At 33.3% G+C, this 21,559-nt stretch overlaps 2 protein-coding genes across 2 annotated transcripts; one reads left to right on the top strand and one right to left on the bottom strand.

Annotated features, from left to right (window-relative positions):
* Positions 1 to 2,824: 2,824 nt before the first annotated feature.
* LOC129946530 (protein obstructor-E) lies at positions 2,825 to 8,390 on the top strand. The gene is made up of 4 exons (XM_056056749.1): positions 2,825 to 2,992; positions 6,490 to 6,690; positions 6,766 to 6,969; positions 7,036 to 8,390. The coding sequence occupies exons 1-4, from the start codon at positions 2,938 to 2,940 to the stop codon at positions 7,299 to 7,301; spliced, it is 726 nt and encodes a 241-aa protein (XP_055912724.1). The 5' UTR covers positions 2,825 to 2,937; the 3' UTR covers positions 7,302 to 8,390.
* Positions 8,391 to 19,993: 11,603 nt separating this feature from the next.
* On the bottom strand, positions 19,994 to 21,353 carry LOC129944790 (odorant receptor 94a-like). Its single transcript, XM_056054453.1, has 5 exons — positions 21,074 to 21,353; positions 20,611 to 21,022; positions 20,447 to 20,546; positions 20,118 to 20,384; positions 19,994 to 20,047 (listed from the first exon to the last, which is right to left on the bottom strand). The coding sequence occupies exons 1-5, from the start codon at positions 21,351 to 21,353 to the stop codon at positions 19,994 to 19,996; spliced, it is 1,113 nt and encodes a 370-aa protein (XP_055910428.1).
* Between the last annotated feature and the right edge of the window lie 206 nt (positions 21,354 to 21,559).

Below are 21,559 nucleotides of genomic sequence, written 5' to 3'. Positions count from 1 at the left end.
ATCGATTTTAAAGCCGCGTATGACAGCATCTATAGGGAAGAGCTCTACCGAGCAATGTCTAGTTTTGGCATCCCTGTCAAACTTATCCGTTTGTGCAGAATGACGATGGAGAATGCACGCTGCTCTATCAAGGTCGGAAAAGATCTTACCGATGCATTTGATGACAAAAAAGGTTTTAGACAAGGCGGTGCACTGTCATGCGACTTCTTCAACATCGTTCTGGAAAGAATTGTGCAAAACTCAACCGTCAACACTAGAGGCACAATCTTCCAAAGATCCATCCAATTACTCGGATACGCAGATGATATTGACATAATTGGAAGATCAAAGCGTAATGTCAGTGAAGCGTTTTTGAGCATTGTGATGGAAGCGAAAAGATGGGTTTAGTGGCCAAAGAGTGCTTGGACAAAACATCACCATGGATAGCTATAATCGATATAAACACAGACAACGACACCAGCGCTGAAATCAAACAAAGAATAACTCTTGAAAATCGCCGCTTCTTTGGACTTAGAAGGCAATTGAGTAGTAAAGTCCTCTCTCGAGCATCTAAAATCACCATCTATAAGACACTCATCATCCCAGTTCATATTTATGGCGCTGAGGCCTGGACCCTGTTAAAGAAAGGTGAAAGCGTCTAAGGATGCTTCGAGAGAAAAATTCTTCGGATGATTTTTGGTCCCATATGCATAGATGGAGAATAGAGGAGAAGATATTACGACAAACTGTACAGCGGCACTGACCTAGTTAGCAGAATTAAAGTCCAACGGCCTAGATGGCTGGGTCATGTAGAGCGAATGGACATTAACGCTCCAGGCCGGAAGGTCTTCGAGTCCAATCCCGATGGACAGCCTAGTAGAGGAAGACCGCGAATCAGGTGGGTGAAGACCTCAACCAACTTGGCATGCGAAACTGGAGACAGCTAGCTAGGGACCGAGCTGGCTGGAGACGCATGTTGGTTGAGGCCCAGGTCCGCCCCGGACTGTAGCGCCACCTTAAGTAAGTAAGTAAGTAAGTATTTTCACGAAACGTCACTATTTAGACATGTTTTGATGCCTGTTTTTTTAATAAAAGACAATACAAAATTTACAAGTTAGTAAAACAAAAAGAAAATTTTAAAATTTGGGAGTCTTTTAGTAGATTGCTCATTATTTAACATCTCCACAGAAAACCGCAAAATCTCGAATTTTGTATTGCATATCTACTCTTATAATTTGTCTTAATAATACATTTAACTTGCTATGAAAAAAACTACTTGAAATTTTTAAGAGCAGTGTGAGCGTTAGAGAAGGATTCAAAGAAAATACCGGTGCTCATAGGTCTTAAAGTTCGGAATACCAAAATGAGAGGTAAATTTAAAGTTGGCCAAAGCATTCCACATTCACGATGTGCGGTTAAAAAAACATCTCTATATTTTATTGTTCGTCCAAAAATGGACTCAAGGGTAAGCTTATGAACATTCCTGGAAGAGCGAGTATTACTCGACAGAACAATGTTTTTAAAATTATCAGGAGAAAACGGAAAACATGAAACATTGCTGTGGGTTTGAGGGATGTAAATGTGTCGGTTATAGAACTATCATTTTCAAAACTTTGTTTTGGATTCTATTTAAGAGATTTAAACTTGATTTGGGTTACCTGCGAATTAAATTCAAGCTCTGGACAAATTGGGGCTTTGTATATTACAGCCAGATCAGAAAGGGTGACAAATTTCTTGTGTTGTGGAAGAAATCCTAAGAAAATGTGATAGCGAGTATTGAAAGTTGATAATTTTCCTGGATGCAAGTGGTAACTAATGGATAGCGACATCGGGGGTGGATTACGTTTAAATTAACTGCTGAACTATTATTGGAAAACAAGAATCTAATATATGTTTCTTATCTATGTTTAAATACGTTTTACCTCACTTAAAACATAGGAACCAAAAAGATCGAAAACGAAGTATTGGTTTGTATTGAAAATTATGTAAAGCGAAGGAATTAAAGTAATAAGTTTAATTGCTCTGAAATACTGACGCCACAGCACCGTATCATTAGAACAAAATTAAAAACAAATAAACTTTAAGTTTGAACTTTAAACAATGTGGTTTAATTTATGTCTGACCATATTATAATGACGTTTCAATCATCAGGCCACTAGATAACCACAAAAGTCAACCAACAAGAAGAATAAGAGGTATACAATATAATGGAGGTACCTAAGTTATATACCAATATGCAAAAGCAGCTTCTTTCAACACTTGGTGTGATGCATACCAATGATTCAAAAACAATTATGCGACTTTAAGTATGTCTACCTTTGCATCCATATTGCCACGACAAGTTATAGTTATCCTAAGAATACCTGCCTGCACCTCCTATATAATTGTACCTACATTAAAAAAGTCCAAGTAGGTACTTTACCAACAACTTAACTTTAACTGTCTGCCAACAACAGAAACAGCAAACAGCGCCAGCCCAAGCCCAAGCCAGGTAGAAATTTTTAAAGAAATGTAAATATTCAGCACACAATTTCAAGTTGTGCGACACTTGAATCTTATGATGGTTTGGTTGGCTTTGGGCTCGGGACTTCGCACTATATACATCGATGTATATGACATAGATATTGTATCTTATTGTACATATGTACATATGTGTGAAAAAGTAACGTTTTTCTTGTTTTTCACCACTCTTAGAGTAAACAACAAAAATTATATACTTCACTAACTTATTACCAACACTAAGCCATCTTATAACAACAAAAAAAAAAGTGCAACAACAAATTTGTATGCCAAGCTTAAGCCAAGACCGGAGAAGGGAGTCTTGAAAAGTCAGAGTCGAGTGGGATTCGAACGTAGTTTAAGTATAACCATCGAACTGTTGAGTTGAAGCAAGAGTGACGGTTGACGCGACTCATATATAAATATTATTATAAAATAAAATTTAATTTCATATACAAAATGAAACAATTCACTGTTTGTGCCATTGTTGCTGCATTACTTGTAGTTTCAACCAGTGAGTGTTCTTTTTTTTTAAATTAATATTTAATACTATTTTTCTTAAACATAACTATACTAAGTGGATTTCTATAAATTAATGGTTATTTACGAAAAAATGTATTTGTGAAAACCATGTGAATTATTTTATTTTATTATTTCATTTTATTTATTTTGTTTTCTTAAAGTTTTACAAGAAAAAAGTAATTTCTTTTAAAAAGTGCATACGTGTTTTCACCTGATCTGTATTTTATTTTTTAAATTGTTGGTGAAAATAAAATATAACCTACCAGTTAATTGTGTGGTGAATAAAATCTGAGTTCCTTTTGTCTGATCTCAATGCCACGTTGACATTTGACATTGCCACTGTCTTTCTCAAAAAATATTATTTTTATCAAAAATATGCGACAGTCAAAATATTAAAGATCTACATATTTTGGAATGATTTAAAGTTGCAAATTTTTTAAAAATAAATATCATTTATTTTACTTTTTAAAAGGACCTTTGTGGTGGGTTTAAAATAAAGAAAGTATCATTATAACGTACCCAACCAAAGCATCAATTCTTAAATGGCGCCCAATGAGACACTTTTCTTTCTTCTTTTTAATAAGAAAAGTCATTAAACAGTCATTAAACATCATGAAACACGGGATTAATAAGCATTTCACAGAATTTATTGCAAAATGTTGACTTTTGAGCTCAACTTTTGTTTAATTAACGAATGGAATTTTTTAAGTTTGTTTGTTTTAAAATCAAATAAAACATCTACAGTTAATTTTTTAAGTTGCAGTTCTGGTAAAACAAATTGTTCTGATTTTTAATACTTTCAATGAAAATCTATGCAGAAACTTTAACCTCCACACCCATTCAAATCAGTTATAATATTTCAAATTCTCTTTATTTAAGCTAAGTTCACAAGCGGAAATGTTTAACGCCTCCATTAATTTAAATCATTTGTTCGCTGATTTTTTTATTTGCAAATTAGTTTTTAGACGGATATAATGACGATAAAAACAAACATGTAAATCTCTTTAATGGCTAAAAATGATTCCTATAATATCTTCATATCAAGTTGGTTTCTTTTTCTTAAATTCCATATTTATTTAGGAATATTATACCCCCCTGCCATTATTATCGCATGGTACTATTTTAAATGGCAATAATTCCATTGAGCTAATTTATCGAACTTGTTTTATTTCCTTAAAATGTCAAACTATATTGAATAGTAATCATCTGTCACGTGTCAAATTAATGGTAAAAAAAACCAGTGTTTTTTTTTAAGAACTAAAAACTTAATTTCATAAAACCTAGAAGTGCAATCTTGACTACTTTTTAAGAGAAGTTGTCTAATTCAATAATATTAATAATTACATAAAAATATGTTGATCAGACATGATCTGTCAAACATCATTATGTACTGTCATTAAGAATAATATTACCTTTAAAATGACTCATTACCTTTAAGGTTACGTACACAATTCCAAAGCAAAAATGTGTACTCTTACAAGAATTTACCTGTGACTCTGTAAAAAAAAACAGTAAATGTTATGAGTCAAATACCTTCTACATGTCTAGACATCATGAAAATTTATTCAACATAAATATTCTAACGTTTCTAACGACTTTAAATGTCAAACAAATTAAATAAAACCAGATATATGATTGGTACTTAATGTATTCAATATTTACAAGTTCCAACACAAGATTTTGCAAAAGTGATGAAAGATTTAATCACATCGCTTAGCAACTATAGTTTTTTTTTTTAATTATAAACTATACTAGTTTGACATTTGATAAAACCTAAAACATAAATATGAACCAGTTATGGTGCAATATACGAAAATTGATTGATTTACATTTTCGCAATAATTTGCATTCAAAATTTACTAAGAAGAACTATAAAAGCTTCAAACCTGATAACAAAATAATTTTAATAAACAATAAACCACACAATACGATATTATTTCGTTTATACTTTCGTTTTCAATTTACTCAACTTGAGTTTAAGCTTGAATAACATTAAGTAACAACTGTCATTCAAGTTATAATATAAAAGAAACCATAAAAACCCATAATAATAGTAATCGAAATCGATTGAATAAACATTATCTATGCAAATCCAATTCACTTAATTTTTTTGTCTTTTGTTGTTCGATTTTATTTCAAAACAAGATACCGGCTTTTTATTCTTTTGGAACCGGCCTTAAACATTGAGGTTATGGTTGTATTGTTTTGTTATGTAACAATTTAAATTATGTAATGTCCTATTTACTGATGCTGAATTGAGCTGGATCTTTTAAATGATGAAATGTACATAATTTAATTTTTATTTTAAGTGCATAACATTAATTTTATTATAAATTTATGAGATCAAGTCTTGTACAAGGTACAACACTGTGGAACAACACGATAACGTCAGATGAACGTGACGTCTTGACGTGGTTGTATACGTAGTGAGATGTCAATGAATAAAAACGCACACGTAAATTGATACGTTACTCTATGTCGATGTTGCCCGAACTATAAACATTTTCATTTTGCGCAATCCACATATTTATGCGGTGCAGACGAGTTCACGATGTTACGTATAGACGGTGTGGCGCGGTGCGGCTGCGCAACTCGCTATGTGTATGTAACTACTTTTATGCGGAAAATGTAATTGCATCTTTGAACATCTTGGAGCCCGCAGATGGAGACTTTTATAAAGAAAAATAACTTTCTATTTCGATCTATAGACAGACACGCGTTGATTTGATGTCAACTTAATTACTCTTAAGGTCAATAACTTCGTTACAAAGTTGATGCTTTTCAAAATAATTTACACATCGTAGTTTTTGTTTTTTATTGGCGTATTAATTAATAATGATTTTTATATCGTCGATCAAAATATATGATATCTTTCAAGGTTTTTATATTTCTGAAAGGTTTTTATGCGTGCTAAAAGAGTAAAAGTGGATTTGTTAAGTGGGTCATTTAACAGAGCTCGAATTCAAAATGACACATGACATTGGGTGTGTTCGTTCAATCAACTCATACATCTTAATCACTGCTGTCATAAGTGGAGCAAAAGAACTTGTTAGACTAGAAGCTCTGTCATTGAATTAATTATACTTCTTTTTAAATCGATAGTGTTGTTTTGCATGAGATCTTAAAATGTTGGTATTACAAATCACAATTTTGACATACCTTGTTGTTCCAAAATCTAAAATCTTATGGAACTGTTTTGCAAAGTTTCCACTACAGGTATGGTTATCATTGGGAGCTGAAAAAGCTGAGCTGTAGTTTATTTACACTAAACTAAATGAACTAACGATTTATACATCCTTTCGATAAATATTGAAACCCATTAAAAGTGGTAGTGTTAACGATTTGTCAAGAAAGCAAATAAGAAATTATTTACTTGCAAATTGTTTTATTCTGAGTTTAATATTATGGTATTAAATGGCGCCCAACAACGATGATCTTTAAGTTCTCTAAGTTTACTCATTAATTTTGTACTCTTTTCTCTCTTTTTAGACGCTCAAAAGGGATTCACTTGTCCTAAACCAAACGGTGAATTTGAACATTCACTTCAATGTGACAAATACTTCTCCTGTTCTGATGGCGTGGCCACCGAAAAGACCTGCCCCGATGGTTTAGTGTTCGATCCATTGATCAGGAAGATCAACAAATGTGACCAGCCCTTCAATGTTGACTGCGGAGATCGTACTGAACTTCGTAAGTTTTTAACTATTCTAACTAATTTTTTAATGTTTAATAATTTTCTTTTTTTAATTTTTCTTTCGTGTATAGAACCACCAAAATCAAATGCATTGTGCCCACGTAAGAACGGTTTCTTCCCACATCCTGATGAGACTATTTGCAACATTTTCTACAATTGCATTGATGGTGACGCCACCGAAATGAAGTGTACTGTTGGTTTATGGTTCGATGATTATACCGGAAACTGCGTGTGGCCCGATTCTACCGGACGTACTGGTTGCATTGATGAAGCCAGTAAGTTTGACAAGCAAAATAAAACTAAAGCTTCTAAATATTTACTAACTGACATTTTTTTTATAGAAAAAAGTCCCGATGGCTTTGTTTGCCCAAAGGACTCAGCTAAGACCGATCGTTCAGGAAATGCTGTTGCCCATCCTAAATACGCCCATCCTACCGATTGCCAAAAATTCTACGTGTGCTTAAACGGTGAAGAGCCACGTGATTTGGGTTGCCAGGTTGGTGAAGTATACAACGACGAAACAGAACGTTGTGATGCTCCCGAAAATGTTCCCGGATGTGAAGATTGGTACAAAGAGGGTGATGAGAAAGATAATAAGAAAAATTAAGCTGTGAATCTGTTAAATTTTTTTTGTTTTATATAATTTTATATTTTAGTCGTAGCTATAGTATACTCTAGAATATAATGATATATGTAGGTTTTCTAAAAAAAAGATAAACCTTTTCCTAAATTAAGATCTTAGGTTTTCTTCTAGGAGAAAAATTTATATACTTTTTATTTTTTTTTTTAATATTTTATTTTTTGTTTCATTTGAAATTTTATTTTATATTTTTTTTGTGTCGTTGACTGCTATTTAAGAGAATAATTTTCTGTGACTGATATTTTACTTTTTATCTTCCAACATTTTCCAACTAAATTTATTTTCTTTTCTCGATATTATTTCTTGTTTCATTATGTTTTAAAATGTAGAACTTGTAGATCTTTTAACTTTAAATCGAAATGAAAACACTCTTTCCATGTTGGTTAAGAACTTTATGCACAATAAACCTTTTATTTTCTAGCTTATTAAAAACAAGTGTACCTATCTATACCTTACTACCTATACATACATAAAACACAAATTGTTTAATATCACATAAAATCACAATTATTTTATACCTTAGACACAATAAAAAATCGTTTTATTTTTTTTATAAATCGTAAAAATTTATTGGTTTTGTTTTCATTTGTTTCTTCATTCTTACTAAATTTTTCTTTCTTAACTAACTTTTTTAAAATGTTTCGGATGAGTCTCTGCCTCTTCCATCTTTTTACGTTATATTTATTCTAAACTTTTCCCCAATCAAATCTATTTTTTTGTTCATGTTTCATTATTAACTTCATTTATTTCTTAACCTATACTTGAGGTGGTAACTATCTCAAGTTATTTAGTTTTTATAAGACCCCATACAAGACTTCTAAAAAAAGACCCTACAGAATATAACCACTACTACATATTTATTTTATTATCATTTCATAAGTTCACCCCTGAAATCTCAATGAACACATAATTATTTTCTTTGAACACAACCATTAACGCAAACACGGTTGAATAGTATCTACTTTCCCTAAACTTTAAGGCCTATGCACAATATTAGAATTTCTTAAAAGATTCTTTTCTTTTAATAGTTTTTATTTTTCATGGCTTAACTCTATTCACTTTGTTTTCTTTTCGAATGACATGAAATTTTCCAAATTAAAATTGTTTTAAAAATGATGTACAGAAAAAAGCACAATATATAAAGGTGTGTCCACACCAAAGAACACATTTCCGGAAACATTTGTAAACGTTTCTGAAATTTGTCCCATTAGCTTAAAATCATTTTAGAAACTTGCAAACACATTTCAGAAAAGTTTTGTTTAACCGTTTCTCAAATGTTCTGAAATGTTTCAATCAAATTTCTGTGATGTGGACACTTCTTTAAACATAACTTAATTTCAAAAAAAGTTCACTATTAGAATGCATAAGTTAATTCATCAAGAACAAAATCTACTACTATATTCTGAAATTAATCAAAAGTTGTGCAGTGTAAACGTACCTAACCTAACCTAACAAACTGTCATTTTATAATTTTCCATACATTTTTAATGTGAGTGTTTTTTTCTGTTAAAACTGTCAACTCCTTCATAAGAAGCATACTTTTCGGTGCCATTCTTCTTTTTAATATTAAAATTACATCCTTGTGGGCAAATATTTGTTTATAAAGTAAATAAGATTAAATTTTATTTTGATTTTGACAATTTTGATACATAGTAACTTTCAAAAATCACATCCTACAAAACCCAAGATTTTAAACTAAAATAAGGATTTTGAAATCTTTTCTAGTGATTCTTACCTATTGATCAAAATTATTAAAACTTCAGAAATGTACTGTTTCTATTCAACTTTTCTTATTAAAACACTATATTTCAATATGATTTTGTCATCTCTAATATTTTTGTAACTAACCGTTTTAGAATTCTTTATAAACACAACTTCAAACTTCTATCTAATTTGTCTTCATTAACTCTGTATTCTCAACATTCTGATACTCAAATCTTTACTCCTATTCTGTTTTTATTATTTATAATTTTATCTGACCCTTTCCTTCATATTATGTAACTCGCTATCTAGCTATAAATTCTGTCTTACTAATTTCTTTAATTATTAAAATAATAAAATATTGAAGTGCGTTTTGTATTTTCTAAAACTACAAAAAGAAGTAGAAAAAGAGGCTGGGATGCGACCCACACTGATAACTTCCCATCCCGTCTGTCGATTTGTCTTGCTTAAAAGTTTGTCTTTATGTGCTAGTATCGATTTTACCAAATTTGCGTACTATTTTTTATAGATTTCATTTTTTTATGAAAAAACGGACTGTTGGGTTTTTATATAAAAATCACTGAATATTGAAAGCAATATTTTCTGTAAAATAAAATAAGTTTAAAGCCAATATTTTGAATTTTTGAAAAGCTATTTGAGTCGAAAGTAAATTTTTACCAAGTTTTAGTATTGTTTTTTTTAGAGTTTTATTTTTTGTAAAAAAACCGTCAATTCGATTTTCTTCAAAATTCTATCGAATGTTGCAAACAATATTATCTATAAGATAAAATTAGTTTGAAGCCAATATTTTATAGATTTGAAAAGATATTTGAGTCGAAAATCAATTTTTACCAACTTTTGTTAAATTTTTTTTTAGGTATTTAATTTTTTGTACAAAAACTATCAATTCGATTTTTTTCAAAATTTTACTAAATGTTAACAACAATATTTTTTGAAAGATAAAAGTAGTTAAAAGCCAATATCTACAATTTTTGAAAAGATATTTGAGTCGAAAATCAATTTTTACCAACTTTTATAAATTTTTTTTTAAGGTTTTTATTTTTTGTAAAAAAACTGTCAATTCGATTTTTCTCAGCATCTTTCAGAATGCTTAAAACAATATTTCTTATAAGATAAAATAAGTTTAAAGTCTAACTTTCAAGTTTTTGAAAAGATATTTGAATCCATATTCAATTTTTACTAAATTTTGTTAATTTTTGTTCGGTTTTTAATTTTTTATAAAAAAAACTGTCAATTCGATTTTGTTCAAAATTTAACTGAATGTTGACAACAATATTTTTTGAAAGATGATAGTAAATTAAAGCCAATATCTCAAAGTTTTGAAAAGATATTTGAGTCGAAAATCAATTTTTACCAACTTTTATTAATTTTTTTTTAGGTTTTTATTTTTTTGTAAAAAAAGTGTCAATTCTATTTTTCTCAAAATTTTACTGAATGTTGAAAACAATATTTCTTATAAGATAAAATAAGCTTGAAGCTTTAATTTCAAGTTTTTGAAAAGATATTTGAATCGATATTTAATTTTTACGAACTTTGAGTAATGTTTTTTTTAGATTTTTATTTTTTATAAAAAAAACTGTCAATTCGATTTTTCTCAAAATTTTATCACATTTTTAAAACATTATTCTCCGTTGCTCAAAATTGTTTTGGAGATGAAATCGTTTGTTAGTCGTTAAATTTAGGAGGTGACAAATTTTTTTTTTCAGTTTTTTTGATTTAGAAAAAAAACTGTTAGGTAGATTTTTTTCAAAAAATATACTTCTTTGAGATCACGTTACAGTCTATTATATAAATTTAATTCAAGTCTCTAGCGTTTTTGGTTCATAAGATATTAAGGGTTAACCAAAATTTTTACCTTTTTTTTAAACTGCTATGGTAAAAAAACCACCCACGCAATTTTCTTGAGAGCCCTTTCTGCATCTTTCTGCCTTATTATCTGTATAACAAAATTTATTTGAAGTCGATATCTCTTCTGGTTCTTGAGCTATGGACGACGAAAAAAACGTCGCGAACGTACGGACGTACGGACGTACAGACGTACGGACGTACGGACGTACGGACGTACGGACGTACGAACGTACGTACACACGCACGCACAGACATCTTTCTAAAAATCTTTTATTTCGACTCTAGGGACCTTGAAACGTCGAGAAATGTCAAAATTTTCAATTTGACAAATCGGACCCATTACAATAACTTCCTATGGGAAGTTAAAAATAAAATCAAAGAATAATTAAAAAATATGTTTCTTTGTAATTATATTTTATTGTGTTTATTTATAATTATTTGGGCAAGAGTACGATAACTAAGGCAACAAGATATTAGACAAGAGGGGGTCTATCTCCCCCCGTTAAGGCGGGAGGGGCAATTTAAAAAATATGTACGTTACATGGAAAATAATTATCAAATAATATTGGTTGGACTTACAACTAACTTTTATACATTTTTTAAAGCTAAAACTTTTGTCTATTAGCTTGTTGCACGTTATAGTCAAGGTAGCACTTCGGATTTCCAGACCCAAGGCAAAACAGGGAGGTGCTGGGAGACGGTACAACGTCGAACGGCTACAACTGCCAGAGATCGCCAAATCCTTTTCCGACCGAGTTACTAGTAACATCGAAGTTCTCAACCGCCAACACAATGTATCGATAACCAGTGGCAAGATTGTGAAGATGCAATCAGAGAAGCTGCCTCTGACGTGCTGGGTTTCAAGAAACCACCAACAACGAACCCGTGGTTTGATGAGGAATTTTGGCAGGCAAATGCAGCCAAACAACAGGCACGTAAAGCGGAGCTGCATAAAAGGACGAGAGCTGTTTATTAGGAACACTGAATTCTCAGAAGCAAAAACAGAGGGATTGAGAAGCATGCGGTCGAAGATGTTGAGAGGTTTAAAGCAAGAATGAAGGTCGAAAGTTTTATGAACAGGTGAAACAAAACTCACAGGTACATAAACCCAAAACCGAAGGCTGCAAAGATGTAAGTGGAAACATCATAGTTGAACCGCAGTCAATGCTGAGGATATGGAATGACCACTTCTGCAGACTGTATAACGGCAATGACGAACCTAATTCCGATGTCAGGCAGGATGACCCATTTAACATAGACGACGAAAGCCAACAATTCCGTCCTCCCGACTTAGACGAAGTAAAGATTGCCATATCTAAGCTGAAGTCCAATAAAGCCGCTGGAGTGGATGGCTTGAATGCCGAGCTCTTTAAAGCAGCTGGAGATAAGTTGGTTAGGAGCATGCACCAGCTTATTTGTGACATATGGTCGCAAGAAAGCATGCCCGATGAATGGAACCTCAGTATTGTTTGCTCGATCTTGAAAAAAGGAGACCCTCTAAACTGCACGAACTATAGAGGAATCAGTCTACTTAACAATCTTCTCTGCCGTAATATGTGAACGTCTAAAGCCCATCGTCAACAAACTGATATGTCCTTACCTTATCATTGTGGTTTTAGACCAGGAAAGTCCACTTTCGACCCAACATTCACACTACGGCAGATCCTGGAAAAAACCCAAGAACACCAAATCAACACCCACCATCATTTCATCGATTTCAAGGCCGCATATGACAGCATATACAGGGACGAGCTGTACAGAGCCATGTCTAGTTTTGGCATTCCTGCCAAACTAGTCCGTTTGTGCAGGATGACCATGAAGAATTCACGCTGCTCCATAAAGGTTGGAAACAACTTAACAGAACCTTTCTATGTCAAAAAAGGTTTTAGACAAGGTGATGCGCTGTCATGTAATTTTTTTAACATCGTGCTTGAAAGAATAGTGCAGAGCTCACACGTCAACACTAGAGGCACGTCTGTCCAATTACTAGCATATGCTGATGACATTGACATAATCGTAAGAACTCAGCGTGATGTCAATGGAGCTTTTGTGAGTATTAAGACTGAGGCAGCAAAAATGGGTTTAACGGTTAATGAGGGCAAAACAAAGCACATGCTGTCGTCAAGAAAGGACTGTATGTCCGACCGACGTCTTGGTCAAAACGTCACCATCGACAGACGTAACTTTGATGTAGTCAAGGACTTCGTCTACCCAGTCTTCGCTGTAAACGCAGAAAATAACACTAGCGCTGCGATCAAACTAAGCATAACTCTTGCTAACCGCTGTTTCTATGGGCTAAGAAAGCGATTGAGTGGTAAAGTCCTCTCTCGAGGGACCAAAGTGTTGCTATATAAGACCTTTATCATCCCCGGCCTGCTATACGGTGCAGAAGCATGGACTATGACAAAAGCGGATGAAAGCACCTTGCGTCGCTTCGAGAGAAAAGTTCTTCGTGTGATCTACGGTCCCGTATGCATCGAAGGGGAGTGGAGGAGAAGATAGAATGACGAGCTGTACGGGCTGTACAGCGACGTAGACTTAGCCAGAAGGGTAAAAGTCCAACGACTAAGATGGCTGAGTCACGTAGAGAGCATGGAAACCAATACTCCGGCCCGGAAAGTCTTCGAATCCACACCCACAGCACAGCGGAGTAGAGGAAGACCGCGGATCAGGTGGCGCGCACAAATGGAAGGTGACCTCACCCAACGTGGAGCTCGAAACTGGAGACATCTAGCTAGGGACCGAGCTAGATGGAGAAGTTTGTTGGGTGAGGCCTTAAATCACACAGGACTGCAGCGCCACCTTAAGTAAGTAAGTAAGTAATTCGCATTGCAGCCAGCGGTGTATTGATAACTTCACGATCTTAAAGGTCTTTGTGATGGATTTTAGAGCATTGACATCGACCTTATTTTACACATGGTATCAAAGAAAAAAAGTCTACAACTGTTAGTTCATAAGATCTCGGTAGTCAATTGTAATGAGTTCTTCGAAAGATAACACAGTCAGGAAACTTGTATTGTAAACTTTAATTTTTGCTACAAAATTTCAACTTATTTTTATTGTGAATTTTAACAATTTTTTTTATTACTTGTATTATTTATTGTTTAGTAGTTGTGTAGTTTTTATAGTGAAATGTCAAAAATGACAGCTTCAAAGGTGTGAACTGTCAAAGTAATAAGCTATTTAAAATGAAAAATGGCTGCGTTCAATCTCGTGTTGGAAAGGGTATCTTCGATACGTGGATTTTTAGATACCTTGTTGAACGAGTTGGATAGCTGTATTGAGATAGCTGTAAAAATATAAAAACAACTTTCAGCTGTTCACATAAAGCAGAGAAACATTTAAGCTTCGAAGTCTAAATTGTTGTAAAATAAAAAATGTAATGGATAATTCAATTGACTAGTCGGACGATGATGAATTGATAGGTGCGTAACAATTTAATAAATAAGAGATAACCTTAATCTGTAATCTGCCTATTATGTACAGAATATCCTCAAATACAACTTCAACTAACATTTTGTACCTTTTTGTTTACCAACATATACCAAAAGCTGAAATCAATTTTCAAGTTTCTTGAAATTCAACCATGTGTTAAATCAGCTGTTCTGTCAGATAACTACATACCCCAGAAATTCTTGGATACCTTTGGATTCCTTTTTTGACAGCTCAGCTGTTTTTGACCAGCTGTTATTTTACACGTAAAACACTATCTGTCTGAGATTGAACGCAGCCAATCTATTCGTATTCGTATTACAATGGAATTCCTGATAAGGCTGACTATTTTTAAGAATAATTTTTATTTTAATATCAAAATTGTAAATTTAAAATGTTAGCATGAAATTTTGAAAATTATCTCAAGCTTTTGAGGAACAGTAATGTTTAAGAATTTATTCTACTTTGTCTGTCAATTGATACTGGTACTAAAACCCATAATCCTTTAAGTTTTTTTTTTAATTTAAAGCACAACATTTTTACTTTAGGTATAGAGTGATTTTTTGATGTTTTCTTTCTGGCTCACTCACGTTTTTTGTTTTGTATCACTGTGAAAAATCTTTAATTTGGTCTATAATTTAACCATGAATCGTCTAAAAAACTAGTAACCCTTGCAAATTATTAAGCATTATTATGAAAATGCGTTCTCTGTTAAAAAAGTTCAATGCTTGCTATTTTATGAAAAAATTGTTTTGTGCAGCTCGATTCAGGATTAATTGATACTTGAACAAGAAAAACTTCCGTATTTGGAGTGAAAGGTAGCCAGACATGCGGTTTGAACAAGACGGTGCCACACTTTACAAAGCACTTGTAATAATTGACCAATTGAGGCAAGAGTTCGTTGAATAGTTTAACCCTTTACTGCATACAACGCTATATATGGCTTTTAATTTTAAAGTTGCTATTTTCGACAGAAATAACAAAAATCAAGAAACCAACGGTTACTAGATTGCATTTGTTGGTAATTGTGTCTGAGAAACATGCGTTGTTTTTTTCCTGGTCTTTTTTTAACTGTTAATTTTTCAGTTTAAGTAAGCAGTGCGCATGGTCACGTATCGTCTGAAAATTCTCCAAGTAAAAAGGTTTTTTTTTAGAAGAAATAAGTGAGAGTGGTAATAATAATAATTTTTATTGTAAAATATATATTTTTGTTAGTAATATGTGTGTTTTTATTTATGTGTAATCGAATGCATAACCTAGAAAATGGACATTTTATCAAAGAGCCATATATATATGGCTGTGTATAAAGTTACGAAAATATAGATTAAAAATCATCATGCCATATTTGGCTTCTTATGCAGTAACGAAAAATTTAAAATTATGGTTTTTTCAAATAGCTGTCTTCATAATGGCACCATCGAGCTCCGTTTTCCCAACGAAGAGATTCTACTCAATTCTTCGATGGCTCGGAAAGTAAAGAGGAAATACTTGAGTCAGATAACGATGAAGAAAGGAATGGATCGAAGACGTGTGACTTCGACTCTGAAGATATAGAGCCTTTAGCTAGTTTTGTGCCAAAAAATGCAACAAAATACTTGATCTGGTTCACATCGACTTATGTGGACAAATGGAGACAACATCCATCGGAGGTACAAAGTATTTTCTTACTATGATTGACGACTGCTCTAAGAAGGTGTTTGTGTATTTTCTAAAGGCAAAGAGTGACACATTTGAGAAGATTAAAGAATTTAAGAATTTAGTTGAAACACAGACCGGCAGAAGAATACAAATTATACGATCAGACAATGGTGGTGAATATACGTGAGTTCGCAACTAAAATCCGGCACCAGCTCACAATTGCTTACACTCCGCAACAAAATGGAGTTGCGGAACGAATGAACCGCATCATTGTAGAAAAAGGTCGAAGTAAGCTTTTTGATCCCGAACTTAATAAAGATTTTTGGCCTAAACAGTAGCTTCTTAAGTGATCTTCGAATTTTTGGTTGCAAGGCCATTTCACATAACCCAAAAGAGAAAAGATTGAAATGGGATCCGAAATCACCGTCTACTGTGACGAAACAAAAGGATATCGTCTCGTTGACCCAAAGACAAAACAATTGGTCAGAAGAAGAGATGTCTTTTTTCTCGAAAAAGTAAATAAGGCCTCAGAAAAATCCATTGTCACTCCAATTTCATCTGAGAAGATGAATGTTGTATGTGAAGATTCATTTGACGAAAATTATGATGAAGAAGACAACACGATTATTGAAAACAGTGAGATGATAGTACCAGATGACATTATCGAACCAGTCAGTACAGATGATTTGAAGCAAGAAAGGGACAGTTCACCTGAAGAAGACAGTGATGATCAAGACCGAACCATAGTCGAAATAAGCGAAGCAGCAGAAGAAGAAAATCCACAGAGGCGATCAAGAATACCACAAAAACCCAGAACATTTCCAGATTACATCACTTATTTTACTGTGACAAATATTTCTGCCGATCCTATCTCCGTTGAAGATGCTATAAGTGGACCGAATGCGTCATGTTGGAAAACAGCTATGCAAGATGAGTATGACGCAATGCTTGAAAATAATACATGGACCTTGGTAGATTCTCCGCCAAATAGAAAAATACTCAACGCAAAGTGGGTATTTAAAACAACACCCGGAGATGACAAACAAATAAGGAAGTTCAAGGCTAGGTTGGTAGCAAAAGGATGTGGACAAGTCGAAGGCATTGATTTCCGAGAAACTTATACTCCTGTGGTAAGAACTAACACAATCAGATTATTATTTGCGCTTTCTGTTAGATATGATTTCCACCTCCACCACATGGATGTAAAGAATATCTACATTAAGCAGCCTGAATCTTTCGTCGTAGAACCTCAGAAAAATAAAGTTTGCAAGGCTGAACAAGGCAATGTATAGTCTCGAGCAAGGTATCAGATCCGTTCTTAAATCTATAGGTTATATGCAGACGCGTATAATGTGGTTATATCAAGACATCCAGTACAAATATTCAAATAGTTTCGGTCTATTTTGATGACCTATTAATCTCGCTGACGATATCGATCAAATGGCGCATACCAAGGATAAGCTGTTGGCAGCATTCAAGATGAAAGATCTAGGCAAAATTTCATTATGCTTGGGTATGAGGATTACGATGGATCGAGTTCGAGGAAAATTTTGGGTAGGCCAATACGATTATTTGACTGCAGTTATCGAAAAGTTTAAAATGTCCGATTGCAATCCAGTGACGACTTCTTTGGATTCAAATCAAAAATTAACTTCAGTTATGTCTCCGAAAAATGAAGAAGACCATATTAAGATGCAAGATATCCCATATAGAGAAGCAGTGGGAAGTATTCAAGTGTGTTGCAAGTAAATATTTGTTGAATCCAGGTCAGGCACATTTTAAGGCTGTAAAAAGGATCATGCGTTATTTAAAAGGCACAATCAATTCTTAAATCGAATTCTCCAAAAATGATGACTCCGAGTTATTGGCATATAGCGATGCAGATTGGGCAAACGAAGTTGATGACCGGCGTTCAGTTAGTGGCTACGTATTGAAAATGCAAGGCGGTTATCGACAACCGAAGCCGAATACATGGCACTATCAGCGGCTTGTCGAGAAGTGCTTTGGGTTCGAAGCTTGGCACTGAAATCGATTCATCAATTATATCCAAACCAACTGTTATCTTCTGTGACAACAAAGGTGCAGTCGATCTTGCATCAACAGCAGGATTTCGTCAGCGCACAAAACACAAAGATATTCGTCACCATTTTCTTCGAGATAACATTGTAAATCAGAACATCGTTGTGCAGTATACTTCAACGGAGCAGATGGTTGCAGACTCCTTAACGAAACCATTATGTGGTAACAAATTTAATTTTTGTAAAGATAATTTTGGAATTGTTTAAATTATAGATTTTTGTTCAAGAAAGGGTGTTGATATTATGAACTGCAAATCACAATTAAGATTATGTTAGTAACTATTATTTGAACATACCCTTGTATCTCTTTTATCTGAACACACTCTTTTGTATTCTGACATTTAGATTTTGTTCATTCAGTTTTTTGCGCTTCTCGCTTTTGGAATGTTCCAGATTTTTCTCCCTTATTTTATATTCTAATAAAAGTATTTTTTTTAATACAAAGTTAAAAGCGTTTCTTTTCAATAATTATTCCTTGGATTATCATTATAATCCCATCGTTTAAGTGGGGTGTAAGGGTTTAGCTATGACTTTGATCTTTCGCTGAAGATCAAAGTAATACATATTCAGTAGATGCTCCTGACGTTGGTGTGAGTGGAAATGTTTTGATTGACTGCCACTGTACCAAGACACAAAAACCACAAGATCTTCTTCGATAAGTGGTTCAATAGCCCAAAGCTTCAGGTACATTTGACCAAAACAGGACTGCTTCCATTCCAACGGTAAGATTGAACAGAGTGCCAAATATTGTTGCTCCCACAGAAAAGGAAACGCAAAAGAAGGGTCGCGGATATATGATCGAGAGAGTGGCAGATTTCGATGGTGAAAAAGTATCCTTTGTATTGTGGTACGACAACAAAGTTGCAAACATGCTATCAACTTTTGTGGGATTTAATCCCCCAACAAAAAAGAAGCGATACTGCAGAAAGAAAAAAAGTATATTGAAATTGACTGTCCAAAAGTTATAGATGTATACAATAAATACGAAGGTGAAGATCTCCTTGGTTCGATGCTTGGGCTTTATCGAATCGGAATCCGATCAAAGAAAGGGCCCAACAAAATGTTCTTCCATTTCTTGGACCTTTGCGTAGTAAGTGCATGGATTTTATGGCGTAAAAAAAAGTGACGTGTACATGCCATTATTCGACTTCAAGAATAAGCCGAGCATTTCCGCAAAGTTGGCAAAACGTTTAACAAAAAAAGGGTCGACCAGCTTTTATCACTGGTCACAGTCCATCGACTTCAACCCAGAAAAAAGCTAAGAAAGCTTTTGCGCGACCCACTCTTCTGAATGAAGTCCGTAATGATTCAGTGGATCATCTTCCAGAATGGAAAAGCAACAGACAGCAATGCCATAATGATTGAAAATTTCGAAGTTTCATAAAAGGCCATATATTGCAAGGATTTTTTTGGTAGAAAAATCACTGTCTGAATACGTTTGCATTAAATAATCACTTAATCACTCTTTATTAGTAATTGTTAGTTTTATAAGTAATTGATAATGAAGAGAAAGAAATTGTATTTCATATTCAAAAAATTCTTCGTATTTTTTTAATTAAATGAGATTGTCATTTTTGCTACTTGATTTTTTAATTTATTGAATTTTTAATATTGGGTTAAGACACATCAAAAATCCTAAATTAATTGAAGCATTACAAATTATTACACATATAGAATCAAAGTTGATAGAAAGTTACACTGCTCAAGTTCATCTCACCACTTATCCTTTGCCTTATTTAAAAATTAAACAATAACATAATTTTATATTTTGTATTTTTCGAATAAATATTACCTACTAGTAAAATATTGAAAGCAGTAATACAAAAATGCAATGAGGAAACATTAATTACTAAACAATATATGCTTTTTGAGAATTTGTCCTAAAGAAACTTTTGCTTCTCTTATTCCATTTAACAGAGTATAGAGAGAGAAGCTATACTTCTATTTTTGCACGCGAATTAAAACGGCGAAAAAGCTGTACGCATTATTAACAGTCTGAAAAATAATAATTTAGTTATTCACACCAACAAAATATTTCATTCACGAACTAAAAGAATTTACTAACCTTTGCAAAGGTTGGTATTCCGATTTGAAAAAATTTCCCTGCCTTAACGTAAATTGGCTCTTTCAGAAACTCCATGTACAAATATATAATCTTCTTAGATTTCACAGGTAAAACTGTCCAATTCGAACTAAAAAGTGCATCACTCAACTTGCCAGCTTCAAGAGTTATTTGATTTCCATAGTAACAAGGTAAGTAGATTTGCAGTCCCATGACAAATAGAAAATCTATCATTTCAATAAATCGACCTGGAGTTTCAGTAATTGACATCTATAAATAAAAAAAACTATTTATAAATGCTGCACCTATTCTAATGAGGAATTTGATATTACAGAACTCAATCGGTATCCAGTGAAACATAAGACAAACGCACTGAACAGAACCTGAACAAAAATCGGCAAAGATAAGATTCGTTGACAATTTTCTGTTAACCTTTTAAAAACAAAATCAGTTAAGAAAAAACTGTCATTTTAAAAACAAAAACACAATTGCATACTTTTTGGCAAAATTATGTAAACGTAATATTTCTTTCAATTTCTCCAAAAAGATGTAATTCATTTCAGAACTGTCAGAAACATCCGCATAATCATTGACAATGTCGCCCAAACGACTGCCAATCACGAAATATATCAAAGAAACACTCCTCAGGTAAAAGCATTGCAACAAGTCGAGAGATACGTTTGACAAGCATCCCACGAGTAATCCCACAAATTGATAGCCATAAGCAAGCCAGTAGTACTTTGATTCGTATTGATATTCAAACGGCAGCCACATTGGATAGGGCAGCACCCACTTCTGTCCAAAGGCAATTATAATCGATCCGAAGAGAAGAACCGCAAAACTTGCTCCCGTATAAACTAACGCCACGATATAAAACATCCGTAGGGCATTTTTCAAAACCATCAACTCTTTTTGACTTTTGATTCGAAAATCTTTGGCCTCGAGTTTTTCAATAAAACCAACAGCTACATCATTCAAATGTAGGATGTTTATCACTTTTATCGAAGCACCAACCATAGTAAAAGTAAGGAATAGAGGTTCAGTGAATTCTTCTAAGGTTTTAGCTGTTCCAACTTTGATCAACATAAAAGTTGTTGTTGAGAAGATTGTGCAGAAGTGCAGGAGATAAGAGTAGATTCTGTAAAGTGAGTTGTATTCGTTGTTGAGTCTCCATAAGCCGAGGAATTTTATAATTCTGGTGGAGAGTCTTATTGGTTTAACTAAATCAAGTTTATCCATTGTAAATGTTTTTTAATTGAATGTTCGTGAGATACAAATTGGGGCTGTTTTTATAAGACGAAAATGCTTGGGAGCAACCCATCAATTAAATTCTTAATTATGGGTGGTTCTTAGTTAACTGGTGGTTTGATACCAATATTTAAATATGGACATTATACAATTTCGATTGTTATGCAAGCAGACAGGAAATTTAATAATTAGGAAAT

The sequence above is a fragment of the Eupeodes corollae genome, chromosome 2 (assembly GCF_945859685.1).
Source record: "Eupeodes corollae chromosome 2, idEupCoro1.1, whole genome shotgun sequence".
Lineage (NCBI taxonomy): Eukaryota > Metazoa > Arthropoda > Insecta > Diptera > Syrphidae > Eupeodes > Eupeodes corollae.
Note: the sequence above shows the minus strand (reverse complement) of the source record. Positions and strands in the feature narration are given on the sequence as shown.

Bases quoted from the DNA above. Each gene is read 5' to 3' on its own strand.
- LOC129946530 (XM_056056749.1), top strand. From the start codon at position 2,938: ATGAAACAATTCACTGTTTGTGCCATTGTTGCTGCATTACTTGTAGTT. The intron at 2,993-6,489 runs GTGAGTGTTCTT...CTCTCTTTTTAG, and splicing joins ATTACTTGTAGTTTCAACCA to ACGCTCAAAAGGGATTCACT. The intron at 6,970-7,035 runs GTAAGTTTGACA...TTTTTTTTATAG, and splicing joins TGGTTGCATTGATGAAGCCA to AAAAAAGTCCCGATGGCTTT.
- LOC129944790 (XM_056054453.1), bottom strand. From the start codon at position 21,353: ATGGATAAACTTGATTTAGTTAAACCAATAAGACTCTCCACCAGAATT. The intron at 20,385-20,446 runs GTAATATCAAAT...TTTTATTTATAG, and splicing joins CTGGATACCGATTGAGTTCT to ATGTCAATTACTGAAACTCC. The intron at 20,048-20,117 runs GTTAGTAAATTC...ATTATTTTTCAG, and splicing joins GAATACCAACCTTTGCAAAG to ACTGTTAATAATGCGTACAG.